At 43.6% G+C, this 22319-nt stretch overlaps 1 protein-coding gene across 1 annotated transcript in view; it reads left to right on the top strand.

The window, feature by feature from the left end:
- The window catches only part of LOC121561931 (ras/Rap GTPase-activating protein SynGAP-like), a 131330-nt gene that overhangs the window by 32089 nt on the left and 76922 nt on the right, over positions 1-22319 (top strand). The window contains exon 3 of the mRNA XM_045215154.1: positions 16762-16871. Within this exon, the coding sequence (XP_045071089.1) occupies positions 16762-16871 (110 nt within the window). The remainder of the gene's footprint in view (positions 1-16761; positions 16872-22319) is intronic.

Here is a 22319-nt window from a genome sequence, read left to right as displayed (position 1 = left end):
TAAAGACAGGTGTCCTGGGCCACTGTTGCCTAAGGCTTGCTTATGGGAAGTCCAGTCTTGCAGCTACTGTTAGCTTAGAATTGTATGACAAACAACTTTGGCACCAGTACGCCTCTATACAAGTAGGTCAAGTCTGGCTAAGATGGGCATGTTAGACCAGGGCCCATAGCCTAGCAGTTAAGAGTGTTCGGGCCAGTAACTGAAAGGTCACTGGTTCGAATCCCCAAGGCGACAAGGTGGACAAATCTGCTGTTCTGCCTTTGAGCAAAGCAGTTAACCCCCAACAACAACTGCTACCTGGGTGCCGATGACGTCGATTAAGGAAGCCCCCTGCACCTCTCTGATCAGAGGGGTTGGGTCAAATGCAGAAGACACATTTCAATTGAATGTATTCAGTTGTATAACTCACTAGGTATCCCCTTTCCCATCTGAGTGCTGATCTAGGATCAGTTTACCTTTTAGATCATAACAGACATAACACGATTACATGGCCAGGTGGACCTGTTTCTAGATCAGCACTCCTACTCTGAGACGCTTTAGGAATACGGTACTCTTTCAACCTGACTGTTTATTGCTAATTCTGAGTTCATATTTGACCAAAAACCAACCTTAGATGACTTACTATATCATACCAAGTAGTTTCAGCCTGCTAGCTAAGACCAGAAGGGGGTACTATTCCTTCCCTTTTGTACCTGTCTCGCCTTTGGACAGGTCTCCTTTTAAATGTAGACCTTGTAGACAGATTTACACATTTATATCCAATAAATGAATCCTAAAACACAATTAAAACACATAGAGGTTATACTTACACACTTAAAGTCTATTACACTACAATAACAGAGTTCATAGTACATTTGATTGAGAGTAACAGGCTATTAAAGATGATGTAATGATGTAATGGAGTACAGTAGCGGTACTTGCAGGATAGCTAGCTGCCAATATCTTTCCTTCTCGTCACTCAGAAGCAGGATAAAGAATGTTATGATCCAGATAAGGGCCTTTTCAGCTCTGGAGAGATGAGAAGAAGGCCCAGGTCAATTAATCAAAGGCTTATCCCTGTCTAATTGTGCCAATGAGGCAGAAGCTATGAATGGATTTGAGGCAGACCTGAAAGGCCAATAGCCACCACCTCGGAGAGAGGATGAGAGGCAATTAAATATTCATGCCTGTCACTCACCTCATGCGGCGCGAGTGGGCCTCTCTATCTCTCTCGCTCTGTCTTTCTGTTTTGCTCCACCAATCTCTCTCTGTCATACACACACACCCCTCTTGATTCATTTCTGTTCGATTCAAATGCTTTTAGTGGCATGACAAAAAGCAATCATATGTTGCCAAAGAGGAGATAAGGTGGAACAGAGGGGTATACCCCTCTCTCTCTGTCTCTCTGTCTCTCTCTCTGTCTGTCTCTGTCTCTGTCTCTGTCTCTGTCTCTCTCTCTCTCTGTGTGTCTCTCTCTGTCTCTGTCTCTGTCTCTGTCTCTGTCTCTCTGTCTCTCTCTCTCTCTCTCATGTCTCTCTCTCTCTCTCTCTCTCTCTCTCTCTCTTTCTCTCCCTGCGTGTCTCTCTCTGTCTCTCTCTCTCTCTGTCTCTCTCTCTCTCTCTCTCCCTGTGTGTCTCTCTCTGTCTCTCTCTCTGTCTCTCTCTCTCTCTCTCTCTCTCTCTCTCTCTCTCTCTCTCTCTCTCTCTCTCTCCCTGTGTGTCTCTCTCTGTCTCTCTCTCTGTCTCTCTCTCTCTCTCTCTCTGTCTCTCTCTCTCTCTCATGTCTCTCTCTCTCTGTCTCTGTCTCTCTCTCTCTCTCTCTCTCTCTCTCTCTCTCTCTCTCTCTCTCTCTCTCTCTCCCTGTGTGTCTCTCTCTGTCTCTCTCTCTGTCTCTCTCTGTCTCTGTCTCTGTCTCTGTCTGTCTCTGTCTCTGTCTCTCTCTCTCTCTCTGTGTCTCTCTCTGTCTCTCTCTCTGTCTATCTCTCTCTGTCTCTGTCTCTGTCTCTGTCTCTGTCTCTCTCTCTCTCTTGTCTCTCTCTCTCTCTCTCTCTCTCTCTCTCTCTCTCTCTCTCTCTCTCTCTCTCTCTCTCTCTCTCTCTCTCTCTCTCTCTCTCTCTCTCTCTCTCTCTCCCTGTGTGTCTCTCTCTGTCTCTCTCTCTCTCTCGTCTCTGTCTCTCTCTCTCTCTCTCTCTCTCTCTCTCTCTCTCTCTCTCTCTCTCTCTCTCTGTCTCTGTCTCTGTCTCTGTCTCTGTCTCTCTCTCTCTGTCTCTCTCTCTCTCTCTCATGTCTCTCTCTCTATCTCTCTCTCTCATGTCTCTCTCTCTATCTCTCTCTCTCTCTCTCTCTCTCTGTCTCTCTCTCTCTCTCTCTCTCTCTCTCTCTGTCTCTCTCTCTGTCTCTGTCTCTGTCTCTCTCTCTCTCTCTCTCTCTCTCTCTCTCTCTCTCTCTCTCTCTCTCTCTCTCTCTCTCTCTCTCTCTCTCTGTCTCTGTCTCTGTCTCTCTCTCTCTGTCTCTCTCTCTCTCTCATGTCTCTCTCTCTATCTCTCTCTCTCATGTCTCTCTCTCTCTCTCTCTCTCTCTCTCTCTCTCTCTCTCTCTCTCTCTCTCTCTCTCTCTCTCTCTCTCTCTCTCTCTCTCTCTCTCTCTCTCTCTCTGTCTCTCTCTCTCATGTCTCTCTCTCTCTGTCTCTCTCTCTCTCTCTCTCTCTCTCTCTCTCTCTCTCTCTCTCTCTCTCTCTCTCTCTCTCTCTCTCTCTGTCTCTCTCTCTGTCTCTCTCTCTGTCTCTGTCTCTGTCTGTCTCTGTCTCTGTCTCTCTCTCTCTCTCTCTCTGTGTCTCTCTCTGTCTCTCTCTCTGTCTATCTCTCTCTGTCTCTGTCTCTGTCTCTCTCTCTCTCTCTCTCTCTCTCTCTGTCTCTCTCTGTCTCTCTCTCTCTGCCTCTCTCTGTCTCTCTCTCTCTCTGTCTCTCTCTCTCTCTCTCTCTCATGTCTCTCTCTCTCTCTCATGTCTCTCATGTCTCTCTCTCTCTCTCATGTCTCTCTCTCTCTCTCTCTCTCTCTCTCTCTCTCTCTCTCTCTCTCTCTCTCTCTCTCACACATTCTATTTCGCAGGCTACCTCTCCTCCCCCTGCTCTCTCTCCCTCCCGCCCTCCCTGGAGTGACTGACAGTAGTGTTTGGCTATCCCACAGACCTGCTGTCTCATTTATTTCCCAGGCAGCTCCATTGACATGCCACTCTGTTTTGTTCTGTGAATGACATCCGTCAAAAGACCCTTTTCTCTTCATTGCCACTTCTTCAGTCTCAACTAAGGGGCTGCTTGAGGGAATAACAGTGCTCTGGAGGAATATGTGAAAATATCTATCACTTCACCATTGTGCTCTTCTGTGCTCCCCTATTTCAAATGTGCTCTCTTCACCAACTGGTGAAAACTGGTGATGTTGAAAGCTTGACTTATACATAGTCCGAATTAACCTAATAGATTAAGCGTGTATCCTTTCGTCCAGGTACAGAAGTCACTATATCTTCTGTTCAACACTATATTGTTTGTGTAGCTTCCCCTACTTGCATACTCTCCACCTCAGAAGTCAACCTTAAAAGTGAACACTACACAATCCAACTTAACTTCACTCCCTAACAACAAAACTCTAAGCTGCACTACCATTGACTGTACAAGAGCACTGACTCCACTTCCCAGTGGGCTGCTGTTAGCCCTCTGTGCCTGTGGTGGGAGCGAGAGGGTCGACAGCGATGGCTGCCACTGATATGAAGTGACAGAGCCCCGCACTGTGTGCACCAGATGCCATGCACCAGTGCCCTGTCCTCCAGTAATGTGCCCAGGCATCGCTCTCCCTCCCACTGTACCCTATTGTTATGCAAGCAATCAGAGGGCACTATTTCCTGCTAGCACAGCGCTAGCATTAGCACATTAGTATCCTCTCTCACTACTACTGAATCACATTAGCATTAGCCTGCTAGGCTAATTCAAAATAAAGGGAATTAAAACCGGATTTGTCTCAGTATCCATGCATGGCCATTGTGTTGCATTCCCTGCCCATATGTTTGCAATGGCTTTGGCAATGTTGATACTGTAAATTAATTCATTAGCGCCCGAGCCAACACGGCAGCGCCATGGTGGCTTTGCCTGTAGCTACTGTTGTCACATTGCATAAAGCATGGCTCAAGAGTAGTTAGCATTTTTACACATGCATGACCGTTGGGAACCCATTTGGAAACAGGGGGATGTGGCAATTATGTAATAATAAGGCACACATGGATGGAAGGAGAAAGAATCTCCTTCATTTGACAAATAAGAAGGCTCAATGCCCTATACATTGGCACATTCTACAGTTATTTAACAAGCTCTTTACTGACTTTTGGCATCTGAATAACCATTACACGCAACTGAAATAAGCCATTTTCAAAAGGTCACCTCACCTCATATACATATTAGGGGTTAGACACAGAGTGTACAAAACATTATGAACACCTTCCTAAGATTGAGTTGCACCCACTTTTGCCCTCAGAACGGCCTCAATTCATCTGGGCATAGACGAAAGCGTTCCACAGGGATACTGGCCCATGTTGACTCCAATGCTTCCCACAGTTGTGTGAAGTTAGCTGGATGTCCTTTGGGTGGTGGACCATTCTTGATACACATGGGAAACTGTTGAGCCTGAAAAACCCAGCAGCGTTGCAGTTCTTGACACACTCAAACCGGTGTGCCTGGCACCTACTATCATACCCTGTTCAAAGGCACTTAAATATTTTGTCTTGCCCATTCAACCTCTGAAAGGCACACTTACACAATCCATGTCTCAATTGTCTCATGACTTAAAAATCTTTCTTTAACCTGTCTCCTCACCTTCATCTACACTGATTGAAGCGTATTTAACAAGTGACATCAATAAGGGATCATAGCTTTCACCTGGATTCACCTGGTCAGTCTATGTCATGGAAAAAGCAGGTGTTCTTAATGTTTGGAACACTCAGTGTAAACTTGCCTTTTATCAAGGCAGTTTGATTAATTTTCCAGGCTATCCATGTGCATAGTGCATTCAAATGGAGTGTATCTAACATTCCAAATTAATGCAGGTTTTGTGGGAAATGTCCACATAGGGGAGTAGTGGGACAACTCTTCCACCAGTGCTCTGAACATGCTCAAATTTGACATACAAACAATTAAGATCAACTTTGGATTGGAATTTGGTCAGATTTAGTATTTAGGGATGCTCTCTAAATGCCCTCTTTTATCATTCCAAGATGCCAAAAATGGTCTTAAATTCAGCTACTCTGTTTGAATGTTTCTCTTTGATTTTATGATGTTCCAGTTGCTGTGTTCAATGCCTGAGGCGAGGTGAGGGAACATCTGTCAGTGATAGGACGTTATTGAGAGACTTGAGGACAGACAGTGGTGTTGGCCAGCCTAACCGTCTGTCATACTTCCAGGGACACAGAGGCTGATGTATGTGTTTGTGTGCGTGCGTGAATGCGTGTGTGTGTGTGTGCGTGTGTGTTTTCATGCGTGTGTGTGTGTGCGCGTGTCGGGGGCAGAGGTAGGGGACTCAGCAGCTGTTTGATCACGACTCCGTTACAAAGTAATGGATTACACACCTGCCGCTCCATTAACCCCTCCCCCTCCCCACTACACACACACCACCCATATCCCCCACCCAGCCTACCCATCACAGCTGGGCCAGTAGTGACATATGGTCCAGGCAGCCTGCAGCATTGCTCAACTCTCCATGCCAGGCCCCCTCTCCTCTCCCTCTCACTCAGATCTATGGCTTTCATTCTCTCTCTACTCACCCACCATCCACCACCCACCATCCACCCCTCCTTGCAGTGCCTGAGCACAGTCATCTGTCTAATTCAGTCTTAGCCACTTCTGCTCCTACTCTTGCCTCTGACTACATTTTGCTGGGTGCCAAAATTCAGAACAATTTACCTTCTTGTTAGCTGTTAGAATTACCTCACGTATGAATGACACTCAAAGGAGCCTAGGTCTGCATGCCAGTATTCAATCTACTTTTCAATTGAATTAAATGGATTGCTGACTCGCCCAACAAACACCAGAATACCCAGAGTCTGAAACACAAGGACAGAAATTGGGAAACACTGCTATACTGCATTAGATTCTCATTCCAATTATAGACGTTTACATATTAGCAACGCAATCCCACTTAGCATGCTTTCTTGCTCACTGCAGGTCTCAATACTAGACCACTGCCCCTGTGTGAGTGTCAGTGCGGGCCCCATGTGCCCTCTGTCTGGTATGCCGGTGTTGTGTCCCAACCTGCCTTGTGTGCCCAGGGGACGGTGCCAAGGCCGTGTCAAGTCCCCAGCTGCAGCACCACTGTCCTAACCAGCCCCCCGTGCGTGTGTGTGTGTGTGTGTGTGTGTGTGTGTGTGTGTGTGTGAGTGGGGGGGTCTTTTCCATACACTTGCTGTGATGAATTGTGTCTGAATCGGGACACAGTGGGGATGAGGGGGGAGTGGGCTAACTGTGTTCAAATGGACATCATTGTGGAAATTACTGTGTTTAGCATGTCATGATAGACTAGTATTTATGTAGGGTGTTTAAGATCAGTTTTCAGTCAGAGTTTAATGTGACCTAAACGTTCTCTCAGCTGCTCTGTGAACCTTTTCAGTTCTTATTCCTAGTCAAAGTTACTCCGCTCACTGAGGAAATCGACAGGTCCATGCCTTAGACTAAACTGAAGTCCAGAGCAAAACTTTCTGATTAAAAACGGTTTATTAAGTAATACTACACTTAGATGATCATAGCATTTAGCACTTACAGTATACTGTATGTTGATCACATTTCTTTATATTACTATTTTATGTGTATCGATACATTTAATTAGCAAAGTGCTTGTAGAATGCAGAAATGAGCTCTGGTGCAGCACAGGCTCAAGGAAACAGGGGTAGAGAAGAGTGGATAGATACATTTAGGGACATCTCTGAAGTCTTGTGAATGAATATATCCGTTAATTATCCGAAAATATAGCAACTATTACGCTTATGACAGTATAAAAGGCTTGAAGACAGATCGCTCATATTATTAACATCTTAGAGAATATATCTGTGTTAGAAGGATATTCCTAGAGTGTTATGGTCCAATATTGAGGTAAATTAGATTACATCGAGAAATAACCAGAAATAATGTCAACGTTATAAACAGATGTTAAAATTAGGTCTGACACATTGTAAACAGTGTGATCGCAGTATATCATAAATAAAATATAAACAGCAAAGCAAAGTCTTTCAGTGCATAATTGCTCAAATAAAAGGGAAGGCGAGTCCATAAAAAAACAAGCTTTTATGCATGCGCATACTGGACTCATATAGATTGGGTGTCTTATATTTTTCATTGAGGAACTCATTCCGCAACTAGCAATATATCTGTCCTCAGCGTGCGATGCGTCTCACAACATACTCATTAGTATGCACTAAGTGGATAATGCGAGCATAATCAAATACACACTTGATTTATGGTGTGTGTATCCCTGATTACGTAAAAAAAAAAGAGGTAAACGTCAACAAGATGAATCCTGCCACTGACAGAGCTGGGAGATGTCTTCCGGCTCACTGGGCTATGGGGGATGGTACACCGTGGTAAAGTACTCTATGGAGTGCTGTGCTCTGTGCTGTGCATCCACAGTCTAGCGCAGTAGACTGCATGTTATGTATGTTGGGGGGTGGGTGATGTCGCCTGCAGTGGGTGTATGTATTAAACATTTATGTCATCCATATTGTGCTGGTAGCCCTGCTACATGTCTATGATATTACAGCTGACATGGCCATACCCTTACACACATACACACACATATACACACAGATTATTGTGCACAAACACACACACACACATTACACCAACAGACATGCATATTGTATACATTTACAAAGGCCCTTATGCACACACACTCACAAGTACAGACAGATAGACAGACAGACAGACAAACACAGACACACACACTCACAAGTACAGACAGACAGAGAGCGAGAAACAGACACACACACGTGCATTGAGTGCTCTTTACAGGGATCCTTTGACTGGCACTCATCTGTGTCTTATTATGGGACATATGACTGTGTGTGACCACTACTGTCCTTATCTGTTATTGGCTTGGTCATTAAGACCCTCAGGCACAATCTCCCTCTCAGCTGTCCTTGCTATCCTCTGACATTGGCCCTCTGTGTTTACAGGATCTGTCTATGATGTCCTGATATTGCCATTATGTGTATATAGAGCTGTCTATACAATGCTGACATATTGGTCTTGGTTATTAGCTATTATTGGTTATTATTACCTGTAAACCTCAAGGAAATCCGTGGTCATTGACCCTTTTGCTATGTCTTTGTTGCAATGCTTTGATATGGGTCTCCATATCTCTATGTAATACTCTGATATTCACAGTCAGTTAGTGACCTTTCTTGACAAATATTTCCTATAGTAATTATCTGACATTGGTCCTCTGCATTGCTTCAATACTGTATTTGGATATTGGCTCTCTGCATGTTCAGTAGGCTCTGTCTCTGTGAGTGTATTATAGCTAGCCACTGTGTTGTACTCTCAAAGAGAACAGGGTTTCTCCCAAGGCCTCGATAAACATACCAAGCACAGGAGCATTGATTCATGTACCGATTTCTCCTGTCTATTTCCCCTCAAGCCCGTGTGTCACGATCGTCGGGAACAGAGGACCAAGGCGCAGCGTTGAATGCAAACATACTCTTTTATTTGCGATTTACCGAACAAAAACAACAAACGATAACGTGACGTCCACGGTCTAACACAACCACACTGGAACAAGATCCCACAAAAACTGTGGGAAAACTGGCTGCTTAAGTATGGTTCTCAATCAGAGACAACAAGCAACGGCTGATACACGTTGCCTCTGATTGAGAACCACACTGGCCAACATAGAAATACAATCCTAGAATGGAAAACAAAGAGCACAAAACATACACTCTACACACCCTGGCTCAACATAAAATAGTTCCTAGAGCCAGGGCGTGACAGTACCCCCCCCCCCAAAGGCGCGGACTCCGACCGTGCCAACCAAACACCACAGGGGAGGGACCGGGTGGGCACTCCGCCTTGGCGGCGGATCCGGCTCCGGGCATGATCCCCACTCCCTCTCTAACCCCCCAAAGTACCCCTGGTCCGGTCTGGCCCTGCTGGCCGGAGCTGGACTGAACACTGGTGGAGCGGATTGCTCTAGCTCCGGAGTGGAGCAGCTGACCGGTACCGGACCAGGCACCGGTGGAACAGGCATGGGCTGGCGACGTGCACCATAGGCTTGGTGCGGGGAGCAGGAGCGGGCCGGACCGGGCTGACGAAGCTCCCCACTGACCTGGTGCAGAGAGCAGGAATGGACCGGGCCGGGCTGGCGACGCGCACCACTGACTTGGTGCGGGGAGCAGGAACAGGCCGGGCCGGGTTGGCGACGCGCACCATAGGCTTGGTGCGGGGAGCAGGGAACAGGCCGGACCGGGCTGACGAAGCGCACCATAGGCTTGGTGCGGGGAGCAGGAACAGGCCGGGCCGGGCTGGCGACGCGCACCATAGGCTTGGTGCGGGGAGCAGGAACGGGCCGGACCGGGCTGACAAAGCGCACCACTGACTTGGTGCGGGGAGCAGGAACAGGCCGGACCGGGCTGACGAACCGCACCACTGACTTGGTGCGGGGAGCAGGAGCGGGCCGGGCCGGGCTGGCGACGCGCACCATAGGCTTGGTGCGGGGAGCAGGAACAGGCCGGGCCGGGCTGGCGAAGCGCACCATAGGCTCGGTGCGGGGAGCAGGAACAGGCTGGGCCGGGCTGACGACACGCACCACAGGCTCGATGCGAGGAACAGGAACAGGCCGGACCGTACTGGGGACACACACCACTGGCCCTACGCAGGGATCAGGAACGGGCCGGACCGGACTGGTAACACACCCCAGTACCTCTCGCCGTGCCTCTACACTTTCCCTCTCCTCTGTGACCAGTGGCCCCCTTAACCTGGCGGCCTCCTCTGCAAACCCGCTGGACCGCTCCATCGCGGCCTCCTGCTGCCCCGTCGTCCACAGCGTGAGCCCCCCCCTAAAAAATTTCTGGGTGTCTCTCCTCCCCGTGGACCAAGCCTCCCTATCTCTCGCCAGACTCTTCCTCCACTGCTCCAAAGTCCAACCACTCTGCTCTTCATTTGGCTTGACCCAGTCGAGACTCTTCCTCCACTGCTCCCAAGTCCACCCTCTCTGCTCTTCACTAGGCTTGACCCAGTCGAGGTTGCCACGAAGATCCGCTAGCGATTCCCCTGGCGATGGCTCCTGGACCCGCTGCTTGGTCCAGTTTTGGTGGGATCTTCTGTCACGATCGTCGGGAACAGAGGACCAAGGCGCAGCGTTGAATGCAAACATACTCTTTTATTTGCGATTTACCGAACAAAAACAACAAACGATAACGTGACGTCCACGGTCTAACACAACCACACTGGAACAAGATCCCACAAACACTGTGGGAAAACTGGCTGCTTAAGTATGGTTCTCAATCAGAGACAACAAGCAACAGCTGATACACGTTGCCTCTGATTGAGAACCACACTGGCCAACATAGAAATACAATCCTAGAATGGAAAACAAAGAGCACAAAACATACACTCTACACACCCTGGCTCAACATAAAAGAGTCCCTAGAGCCAGGGCGTGACACCGTGTTTTATGAAGTCAGGGACTTCGGGCCCAAATGGATTGTCATAAACTGGCCATATTAACCAGCTGTTCTCAATAAATCTGTGTCAGAGTAAACATGCTGAAATCTAGTAGTTATGTAGGAAATTCAGGCTCCCTGAATTCTATATTGATTATCAAGCACTGTACATTATCAACTGATTGTAACTAATGTAACTTAATTCATGTGGAATGCAAATAAAATTATGTCCTGTATTACATGACTCAGTGACAGTAGCATGTATTCATGGTTGCCAAGGGAAGCCAGGCTTCCCCAAAAAATTTACCAATAAAAAAAAAAAAAAATGTATTTTTCGTCTCTCTGTGTTTCATAATTTTCCTTCAATTCACAAGGGGCTGAATGTACATTATATATACAAAAGTATGTTGACATGACTTCAAATTAGTGGATTCAGCTATTTCAGCCACACCCGTTGCTGACAGGTGTATAAAATCGAGCACACCGCCATGCAATCTCCATAGACAAACATTGCCAGTAGAATGGCCCGTACTGAAGAGCTCAGTGACATTCAACGTGGCACCGTCATAGGATGCCACCTTTCCAACAAGTCAGTTTGTCAAATTTCTGCCCTGCTAGAGCTGCCACGGTCAACTGTTATTGTTAAGTGGAAACGTCTAGGAGCAACAACGGCTCAGTCGCAAAGTGGTAGACCACACAAGCTCACAGAACGGGACCGCCTAGTGCTGAAGAGTGTAGCTTGTAAAAATCGACCATCCTCAGTTGCAACACTCACTACCAAGTTCCAAACTGCCTCTGGAAGCAACGTCAGCACAATAACTGTTCGTCGGGAGCTTCATGAAATGGGTTTCCATGGCTGAGCAGCCACGCACAAGCCTAAGATCACAATGTGCCGCCATTGGACTCTGTAGCAGTGGAAACGCGTTCTCTGGAGTGATGAATCACGCTTCACCATCTGGCAGTCCGACAGACGAATCTGGGTTTGGCGGATGCCAGGAGAATGCTACCTGTCCCTATGCATAGTGCCAACTGTAAAGTTTAGTGGAGGAGGAATAATGGTCTGAGTGTAGTGAAGAGAAATCTTAATGCTACAGCATACAATAACATTCTAGAAGATTCTGTGCTTCAAACCTTGTGCCAACAGTTCGGGGAAGGCCCTTTCTTTTTTCTATTATTTTTTTTTTAAATATATTTTTTTTTATTTTTTTTATTTTTTTTTTGGGGGGGGATGGATCAGCTTAATATTGCAGATAGATTGCATCTTCTATCAATGTAATTGTCTGCATCACTTCCAATCCCCCATGTTTATTTTTATTTTTTATATATATATTCCCCTTTATTACTTTTCAACCCCACCATCCTTTCCCTACTTGGAGTAAATTAGTGAACAACAACGCCCAGGCCTCTACTTCCGGTCTATACTCACTATCTACACCTTATGGACAGAGTTAATCTTACAATAATTCTATATCTATATATATATATATATATATATATATATATATATATATATATTTATTTATTTTTTGCTCCTGAACTTCTTCTACTCTCAACCTCTCCGATCATTTTCATGATGTCCATCCGGTTTGCTTCTAAATGCCATATCTTTCTAACTGTGCTCTTTCCCAAAAGCTCCCAACATACAACCTATATACTTATTATGGACACAGTATGCTTACATTATTAGCTATCTTTGTTATTATTTGTTGTTATTTGTTATTAGTCCCATCCTTCAACTCTATTCAATACCTCCCATCTATCTCTTAACACCATCCATATAGGATTTCTATTTGCCATATATATTTCAACCATACTGTGATGTCTTACAAAAGTTCTGAACCTTTCTATTCTCATTGCTTCTACAGATTGTGAATTAAAAATAAACATTTTTGCTAAAAGTATTATTATATTATTGATTGATTGACTATGACTTTTCAGATCACCCAGTAATGCTATCTGCAAGGTTAGTTCCAGGTAAATATTGCAATCCTTTAGCCATTCCTGGACCTGTGTCCAAAAACAAGCTACAAATGGACAGAACCAAAACAAATGATCTAATGATTCTATCTCTTCACAGCAAAATCTGCAGAGCTGGGAAGATTGTATCCCCCATATAAATTACATTCTATTGGTAGCAAGAATTTTATATAATAATTTAAATTGAAAGATTCTAATTTTTGAATCCGGTGTCGTTTTGCGTGTCAGTTCATAAACACTATGCCATGGGATCGGTACGTCAAAGATCTCTTCCCAACTATTTTGCAATCTATATGGGACGGCTGTCAATCCTTTGGTCCTTAAGTGAAACTGATATACTTTTTTATTTATCACAGTTTTCCTTAACCAATTATGTTATTTAATGCAAGGCCGACAGACAAGTTCCTTACTTTCTCCCCCTTCAACTTTCCTCTTCCACTTTTGCGGTAAGGCTGCAATTATTTGGTTGTAATTTTGGGTAGAGCAGACATTTCCATATGTTTTTGTTAGCTGCATGTGCGACATAACTCCACCAGTCCTACCGATGATATCATTTACGAAGATTATACCTTTTTTAAACATTCTGTCAAAAAAATAAAGGTTTTTTGTCAATTAGTATATTTGAATTTAACCAAATATTTGTTGCATTATTTGTTCTGTCGTTTCTGGAGGATTAAATTGAAATTGCAACCAACTTTCTATGGCTTGTTTTAGAAATAGTGACATTTGGGAGATTATTTCCTTTTCAAATAACTGAAAGTGAGAGGTTGTAATCTGAATAAAGGGAAAAAGGCCTTTCTTGAACAGTGGGTGAGACAATCTTACTAATTTGCTTGAGAACCAGTTCGGATTTAAGTATAACTTTTGGATGACTGAAGATTTTAGTGATAGGTCTAATGCTTTAATATTTAATAATTTCTGTCCTCCGAATTCATATTCATTATATAAATATGCTCTTTTAATTTTGTCTGGCTTGCCGTTCCAAATAAAATTGAATATTTTTTCTCATATAATTTAAAAAACTGTTTGCTAGGCGTAGGCAAGACCATAAGCAAATAGGTAAACTGGGATAATACTAAAGAGTTAATCAGGGTGATTTTTTCCACAAATTGACAGGTATTTTCCTTTCCATGGTAGTAAGATCTTATCTATTTTTGCTAACTTTCTATTAACATTTATTGAAGTGAGATCATTTATTTCCTTTGGGATATGTATTCCGAGTATATCTACATCACCATCAGACCATTTTATTGGTAAACTACATGGTAATGTAAAAATTGTATTTTTTAGTGATCCAATACGTAATATAGTACATTTGTCATAATTTGGTTTTAATCCAGAGAGGTTAGAAAATGTATCTAGATCCTCTATGAGGCTGTGGAGGGATTCTAGTTGTGGATCTAAAAGAAAACATGAATCATCAGTGTACAATGACACCTTTGTTTTTTAAGCCCTGTATTTCTAATCCTCTGATATTATTATTGGATCTGATTTTGATAGCTAACATCTCAATGGCCACAATAAATAGATATGCCGATAGTGGACAACCTTGTTTCACTCCTCTTGACAGTTTAAAACTTTCTGAGAAATAGCCATTATTTACTATTTTACACCTAGGGTTACTATACATGATTTTGACCCATTTTATAAGAGATTCTCCAAAATTGAAATGCTCCAGGCATTTATATATAAATTCCAGTCGAACTTTATCAAATGCCTTTTCGAAGTTTCAGCATGACAATGCCCCCGTGCACAAAGCGAGGTCCATACAGAAATGGTTTGTCGACACCGGTGTGGAAGAACTTGATTGGCCTGTACAGAGCCCTGATCTCATCCCCATCTTACACCTTTGGGATGAATTGTAACAGCGACTGCGAGCCAGGCCTAATCGCCCAACATCAGTGCACGACGTCACTAATGCTCTCGTGGCTGAATGGAAACAAGTCCCTGCAGCAATGTTCCAACATCTAGTGGAAAACTTTCCCAGAAAAGTGGAGGCTGTTATAGCAGCAAAGGGGGGACCAACTCCATATTAATGGCCATAATTTTGGAATTAGATGTTTGACGAGCAGGTGTCCACATACTTTGGGTCATGTAGTGTATCTCACATTAGAAAGCATCTGAGCGAGTGAAACAGCGCCCCTCTGTCTCTGTATGTGTAGCCCATCTATCTGAGGCTGTCTGGTCAAAAAGAGTATGACGTTGTTGCCGCCGGTAACATTGCATGCAAGGGATGCCAGCGAGCATTTGGCCCCCCTTGTTAATTTTTTAAATTCAATAATAGCCAATCAGCGTTGAGCTAAACTGAGTGAGCTCAACTGTGGATGATCCTGGCGCACCAAAAAAAAGTGTCAAGGGAAGCCAATTTGGATTTTGCTTCACACCAGTCACATCAAAAGAAGAATGTAATTTAGAGAAAAAACTTAAATTATTGCATCTCATTGTGTCGTTGTCCTCCGGTGTCTAGCTAGCTAGCTAAAATCATCCCTTTCCTAAATTAGCCATGAATGTAGGGATTTGGACAATGATTATAACGGCGATTCTGATCGAACCATAAATTCATACATTGTGCCCCTGGCCTGAAAGGATGGAAGTTCAACATGCAGCTAGATGTAGTAACATTAGGCTAATGTTAACTAGCTGGCCTGGCGCATCGTTGCTCATGAAAGGAAATTAGGTTAGCGAGCAAGTATTTTAGCCAGGTAGCCTAGTACAACAAAAACTGAAAGCATGTACTATATGACAGAGTCATAGACCGTTTCATCAACATGAAAGAGAGGAGGATGGCATTGGCGTTTCTCTACAAGTAGGGTGAATCAACATGTTTTTTATGCTTACGCACACATGCACACGCACACACACACACACGCACACACACGCACGCGCGCGCACACACACACACGCGCGCGCGCAGCACGCACGCACACACACACACACACACACACACACACACACACACACACACACACACAGTCCCCAATTGTCATACTTGAGTAAAAGTAAAGATACCTTTATAGAAAATGACTCAAGTAAAAGTGAAAGTCACCCAGTAAAATATTACTTGAGTAAAAGTCTAAAAGTATTTGGTTTTAAATATACTTAACTATCAAAAGTAAATATAATTGCAAAACTATACTTAAGTATCAAAGTAAAAGTATAAATCATTTCAAATTCCTTATATTGAGCAAACCAGACAGCGCAATTTTTTTGTTTTTTAAATTTACAGATAGCCAGGGGCTCACTCCAACACTCAGACATCATTTACAAACGAAGCATGTGTGTTTAGTGAGTCCGCCAGATCAGATGCAGTAGTGATGACCACTTTTGATAAGTATGTGAATGGACCCTTTTCCTGCCGTGCTAAGCATTCAAAGTGTAACGAGTACTTTTGGGTGTCAGGGAAAATGTATGGAGTAAAAAGTACATTATTTTCTTTAGGAATATAGTGAAGTAAAAGTAAAAGTTGTCCAAAATATAAATAAACACACACACACACACAAATCAGTACCATGCCACATCCTATTTAGCTTGTGTTGATTGGACTCAATAGTTTTTGGTATCTTTTAGTTGTCACTATATTAAACTAACCATTAGCCTAGGTCATTTGATTCTGTTGAAATGTTGAAGTTGAAATGGTGCTGGAATAGTGGAGGCAGCTCCTGTTTTCTTTTCGACTTGCGGTAACTCTCTGTGGTTCTAAATCAATGGTTGTTTAATAGTCCGAAAATGTCAGAAACATTAACTGCTTGACCATGCTGTAGGTCATGTATCTGTTTGTTACATGCAATATGCTTTGTGGACTTCATCGGACAGATGTTGCAAAGTTGTGGTTGAATTTATTCTGCCATTGTGTCTTCTTTTTGTCTCGGCCTTAGGCCTATAAATCAAGGTGTCAAGGCAGATGAACTAACAGGTTATAGAGCAAACAACGCAATTATCACAACACATAGGTTGTAATATGGCATTTTTTTCCTGGCTTGGCTTCCCCAGTGATTTTACCCACGCACCGCTGCTGCTCAGTGATAGACATTTCAAGATACTATCCATTATAGTCTTCAGAAAATATAGCCTAATGCATTGTGTGTGTTGACCTGACCTTGTCTCTCTGTGCATATGCAGGTACACCCTTTGTTGATGCGCGAGCGTCGCTCCGAATTGCACAGGAACAAGCTGCTGCGAAGGACAGTCAGCGTTCCTGTTGAGGGGAGGCACCATCCAGAGATGGGTGAGTAGGCCATGGGCCCTTCTATCTCTCTGAATCCTTTCTGTCCATAGACATACAGTGAATAGAATGGCCTTGAAACCTCTGACCATAAAGCACAAATGTAATGTTGTACTTCCTGCTTTTACTTCCTGCTTTACTCTTATGGGGACCCTCGCAATGGCTGCCAGTCCACCCATTATGGCGTCATTGACTTGAATGGGGAGGCCCATTCTACTCATTCTAGTTTTGTGTTTCTGACTCTACCTGTCATGGGCTGCTCTCACCTTTCTCTGCCTCTCTACCTCTGATATTTTGTGATTCTGTCTTTCTTACTGCCTCTCTGACTTGTTGTCTCTGCCTGCCTCTTTGCCTTACTCCACCTCTCTCACGCTGCCTCTCTGCCTCATGTTCAATGTCTCAGCATTGATACACTCCCATCGTCCACATAGGGCAACTCTCCTCACAACAGTCCTGTGGGGATACTGCAATAGGCCACTCACTCCATATTTGACATGAACCTGTTCAGGTCAGACACAGCAATACTCTCCTATAACTGCATAGGCTACACAGGCCTACTGACTCCAGAAGAGTGATGCTCATCACACTCTAAGCATATCTATGGTATAGCATATGTTATCCAACAGCCTTCCATTGAGAACCATCTGCAGTGAGAGCCCATACTGAATGGGATCGATGCCCCCCAAGGCGGCCAAGGCCCCCCAGGCAGCCCATTAATGAGCTGATTAACAGAAACCTGCCATGCTGTCATCAGAATTCCACATTTACAGAGTCAGTGTCAAGGGAACTGCTTGTGACACAGTGACCCATTTCAGAAAGTCTGTGACCTACTGCATAACTTGGAACTGAGATAACTTAGTGAGATCATTTTTGGGATAATCCGAAAGTGAGAGTAGATTTGATGCAAGCAAGTGAGTAGATTGCATACAAGTGGAAAATAGGACACAAAGGCATGAAATCAAAATGAAAGGCTAAACTGTCCAATGAAACACAAGTTCGAGATAGAGCATTGTTTGCTACGGGGGATGAGGGGGATGAGGGCCAATAGACCTTCCGATGTTGTCCTCTACTTAAGTGCTTCATTCCAGGGACACATACAGTACAAGTCATAGATTAGTCTTGTGTTATAAAAAACGAGATAGAATTTGTATCCATCTTGGTATGCATCCAACGTGTTTATGTGCTGTATCTATACTTCAAACGTGAATTTTCGTTGAGGAGAGGATGAAAGTGTGCATTTCTCCCATCGTTTTGATAAATGAAGACACGACAACAATCCCAGCTGGGTCCTGATGTAATGACCATCTCTGATGAAGACATTTGGCTCTGCATCTATGATTAGGTACACATATGATGCTTCAATAGGCTCTTTGGATTGGATACGGAAAGTTGCGCAGACGCAATCTACTTCCCCATCCACTTCCTTGTATTGCACCTTGAAAGCACGGAAATTGTTAAAGTTGGAGCAATCAATATGCAATTACGGCATTCATCTTGGTAGATAATTGCAGCGTGCTGTAAATGTTTTATGCAAATATCAGTTGTAATTAGAACTTCAACCTAAACCCTATCCACAGAACTTCTGCCTGCAGCCACACAGACCAACCTAGAATATTTGCTCTGTGTTGAGCTGTCCAAGGTACTGAAACAGCTCCCATCCTTGGTGGATTTTAGCCCATGTTGTGCCCTCTGTCCATGGTGTTGAAACAGCCTATGTACCCTGGACACATTTACAGTGGCTTGCGAAAGTATTCACCCCCTTGGCGTTTTTCCTATTTTGTTGACTTACAACCTGGAATTAAAATTGCTTTTTTGGGGTTTGTATCATTTGATTTACACAACATGCCTACCACTTTGAAGATGCAAAATATTTTTTATTGTGAAACAAACAAGAAATAAGACAAAAAAACTGAAGACTTGAGCGTGCATAACTATTCACTATTGTAGAGCCACATTTTGCAGCAATTACAGCTGCAAGTCTCTTGGGGTATGTCTCTATAAGCTTGGCACATCTAGCCACTGGGATTTTTGCCCATTCTTCAAGGCAAAACTGCTCCAGCTCCTTCAAGTTGGATGGGTTCCGCTGGTGTACAGCAATCTTTAAGTCATACCACAGATTCTCAATTGGCCATTCCAAGACATTTAAATGTTTCCCCTTAAACCACTCGAGTGTTGCTTTAGCAGTATGCTTAGGGTCATTGTCCTACTGGAAGGTGAACCTCCGTCCTAGTCTCAAATCTGGAAGACTGAAACAGGTTTCTCTCAAGAATTTCCCTGTATTTAGCGCCATCCATCATTCCTTAAATTCTGACCAGTTTCCCAGTCCCTGCCGATGAAAAACATCCCCACAGCATGATGCTGCCACCACCATGCTTCACTGTGGGGATGGTGTTCTCGGGGTGATGAGAGGTGTTGGGTTTGCGCCAGACATAGCGTTTTCCATGATGGCCAAAAAGCTAAATTTTAGTCTCATCTGACCAGAGTACCTTCTTCCATATGTTTGGAGAGTCTCCCACATGCCTTTTGGCGAACACCAAACGTGTTTGCTTATTTTTTTCTTTAAGCAATGGCTTTTTTCTGGCCACTCTTCCATAAAGCCCAGCTCTGTGGAGTGTACGGCTTAAAGTGGTCCTATGGACAGATACTCCAATCTCGCTGTGGAGCTTTGCAGCTCCTTCAGGGTTATATTTGGTCTCTTTGTTGCCTCTCTGATTAATGCCCTCCTTGTCTGGTCCGTGAGTTTTGGTGGGCGGCCCTCTCTTGGCAGGTTTGTTGTGGTGCCATATTCTTTCCATTTTTTAATAATGGATTTAATGGTGCTCCGTGGGATGTTCAAAGTTTTTGATATTTTTTTATAACCCAACCCTGATCTGTACTTCTCCACAACTTTGTCCCTGACCTGTTTGGAGAGCTCCTTGGTCTTCATGGTGCCGCTTGCTTGGTGGTGCCCCTTGCTTAGTGGTGTTGCAGACTCTGGGGCCTTTCAGAACAGGTGTATATATACTGAGATCATGTGACAAATCATGTGACACTTAGATTGCACACAGGTGGACTTTATCTTATTTAGGGGCTTCATAGCAAAGGGGGTGAATACATATTCATGTTATTTTTTTATTTTTCATTTCACTTCACCAATTTGGACTATTTTGTGTATATCCATTACATGAAATCCAAAATAAAAATCAATTTAAATTACAGGTTGTTATGCAACAAAATAGGAAAAACGCCAAGGGGGATGAATACTTTTGCAAGGCACTGTAGGTACATATGAGGTACAGTAGTTACAATAGGGAGACAAAGGCCTCCCGAGTGGCGAAGCAATCTAAGGCACTGCATCGCAGTGCTGAGGCGTCACTACAGCCTGGGGTTCGAACAATTGGCCCAGTGTTGGCCCGGGTTAAGGGAGGGTGTGGCCAGGGGGCTTTCCTTGGCTCATTGCGCTCTAGCGACTTCTTGTAATATAATGAGAGAAACAATCCTTTTAAATCTTTATTGGCACTGAAGTGCACGCTCCTGATCCTATTGGGTCTCTTGAAATAACGTTCATTCAAAGAGGTGCGTTCTGGGCTAAGAAGGACAATATTTGTCTCTCTCTCTCTTATTAACCTCCTCAAAATTGGATGTGATTATCTGCATTAATGAAGTTGGCCTTCAATGTTATGTGTTACATTTTGAAATTGACTTTCACCATGACTGCTCAGTCATTGAGAGAAATCCACGTTATCTGAATGAATTAACCTCAGGCCAAATCACAACCATAATGTAGCTAGCTAACTGCTCATCTGACTGAATGGTAATTCAATGTAAAAACACAACGTGTTGTTCGTATTTTCCTCCATTATAAACTTGTGTTCTCCGTCTTCTGGGCCAACATTGTCATTTTAATATTTTATTTAAAGGAGTTGTTCCGCATCTCATCTTAAAGGTACAACACTAGCGTGTATAACTAAACTAGTTTCTCCTCAAATAACTTTAAGGAAATTAATCATAATAAACAGTATAAATTATGGATTTTGACCAGGCTTCCCCAGCCTTTTAACTCATTAAAACAACATGCAATGTCTTTGAGGTTCCACTAGGGACAAAACAACTTTCAGGGTAAGAGTGGAACACAGAAGTGGTTCATGTTTGTAGCATACTCCAGCAGCCACCGCTAACCTGCCAACCCATCAACAACCTCAGTACATTTACCCTGCATGTGCGTAGTTTGTATTCTGTAGCATCATAGATTAGATTAGATTAGTGAGTCTGTTACTCAGATTTATCTTTGTTTTGAGCAATTCAGCCTCTGTTGACCCCAAATATCTACTGCAACATTACGCAATACGATCCCATTAGCCAACCCCAATTATGCTATTCTCTGTTTGCTACCACATGGGAATACCAAAGGACACTTCAGTATGTTTTAATTGCAGCAGAAAGCATACATAGTACTGCAGTATCAACAACAGTATTGTTAGTTTTAGTGAGACTATTAGTACTATATAAAGTTAACAGTATAGGATGACAGGTAGCCTGTGAGTCTGTCACTGAGGGAACTGCAAATCCACCCCCAAAGCTGCTGCTTGTCTTTGGAGAGATTTGCTGAGTCATCTTGCTGTATTAATGTTGGAACTCCGAAAGAATACAGATGGAGCGCTACTGTAGCTTTGTTTAGCGGCTTGTGGACATGAGCAGTGGAACATTCACTGGTGAAAGGGGCAGAGAGAGAAAGAGGTGGATCATGGAGTTGTGTGCTCACTAAGCTAGAATCAATACTGTTTTCTGGCAACATTTTACATCACTGTTCCCACACTTCTTCGGAATGACGTAGAGCTACTTCATGTGGAACAACTAATCAAATTATGTTTCACTTAAAGGGAAGATTGTAGAATTAGGTTGCTTTTAAACATTCTTATTTGTTTCATCCTTCCAACTAAAAGTCCCAATACGACATGTATCACTTTACATTTGTTTTTTGGGAGATATTTATATTTTAACCGAATTTGACCAAAGAGGAGCACTACACTGCTACATAAGACGGTGAAGACCCACATCATACCGAGTCCTCCTATTGTTTTTGAACAACTATTTTGGCACTCTGAATAAAGCCAATTTATCATCTGACCAATACCTGTGATTTTTTTTACTCTGTTTCAGCTCATTTAAAATAAAATAAAAACGTATACAGCTCGCAGGCTTTAAGCATAGTCCCTTTTACACCCCTAGCTTACCCCTACAAGCTAACCACTAGCAGCCTTAAAATACATCACTTATTAGTAGTTCAGCACATCAGCATTTCTCGTACTGTTACACAAAATCTCTCAGTTGTTGGCCAATAGTAGCTATAGCTAATGACATGCTAACCTAAGTGCTACTACTAGCAGCAGTAAACCCAGGTATAATGGCTAAAACAAACATTGGCTACCATGATATCCTGCAAGTTATATCACCGAAAAACGATCAGGCAGTTCAG

This window comes from Coregonus clupeaformis, unplaced genomic scaffold, assembly GCF_020615455.1.
Source record: "Coregonus clupeaformis isolate EN_2021a unplaced genomic scaffold, ASM2061545v1 scaf0377, whole genome shotgun sequence".
Lineage (NCBI taxonomy): Eukaryota > Metazoa > Chordata > Actinopteri > Salmoniformes > Salmonidae > Coregonus > Coregonus clupeaformis.
Note: the sequence above shows the minus strand (reverse complement) of the source record. Positions and strands in the feature narration are given on the sequence as shown.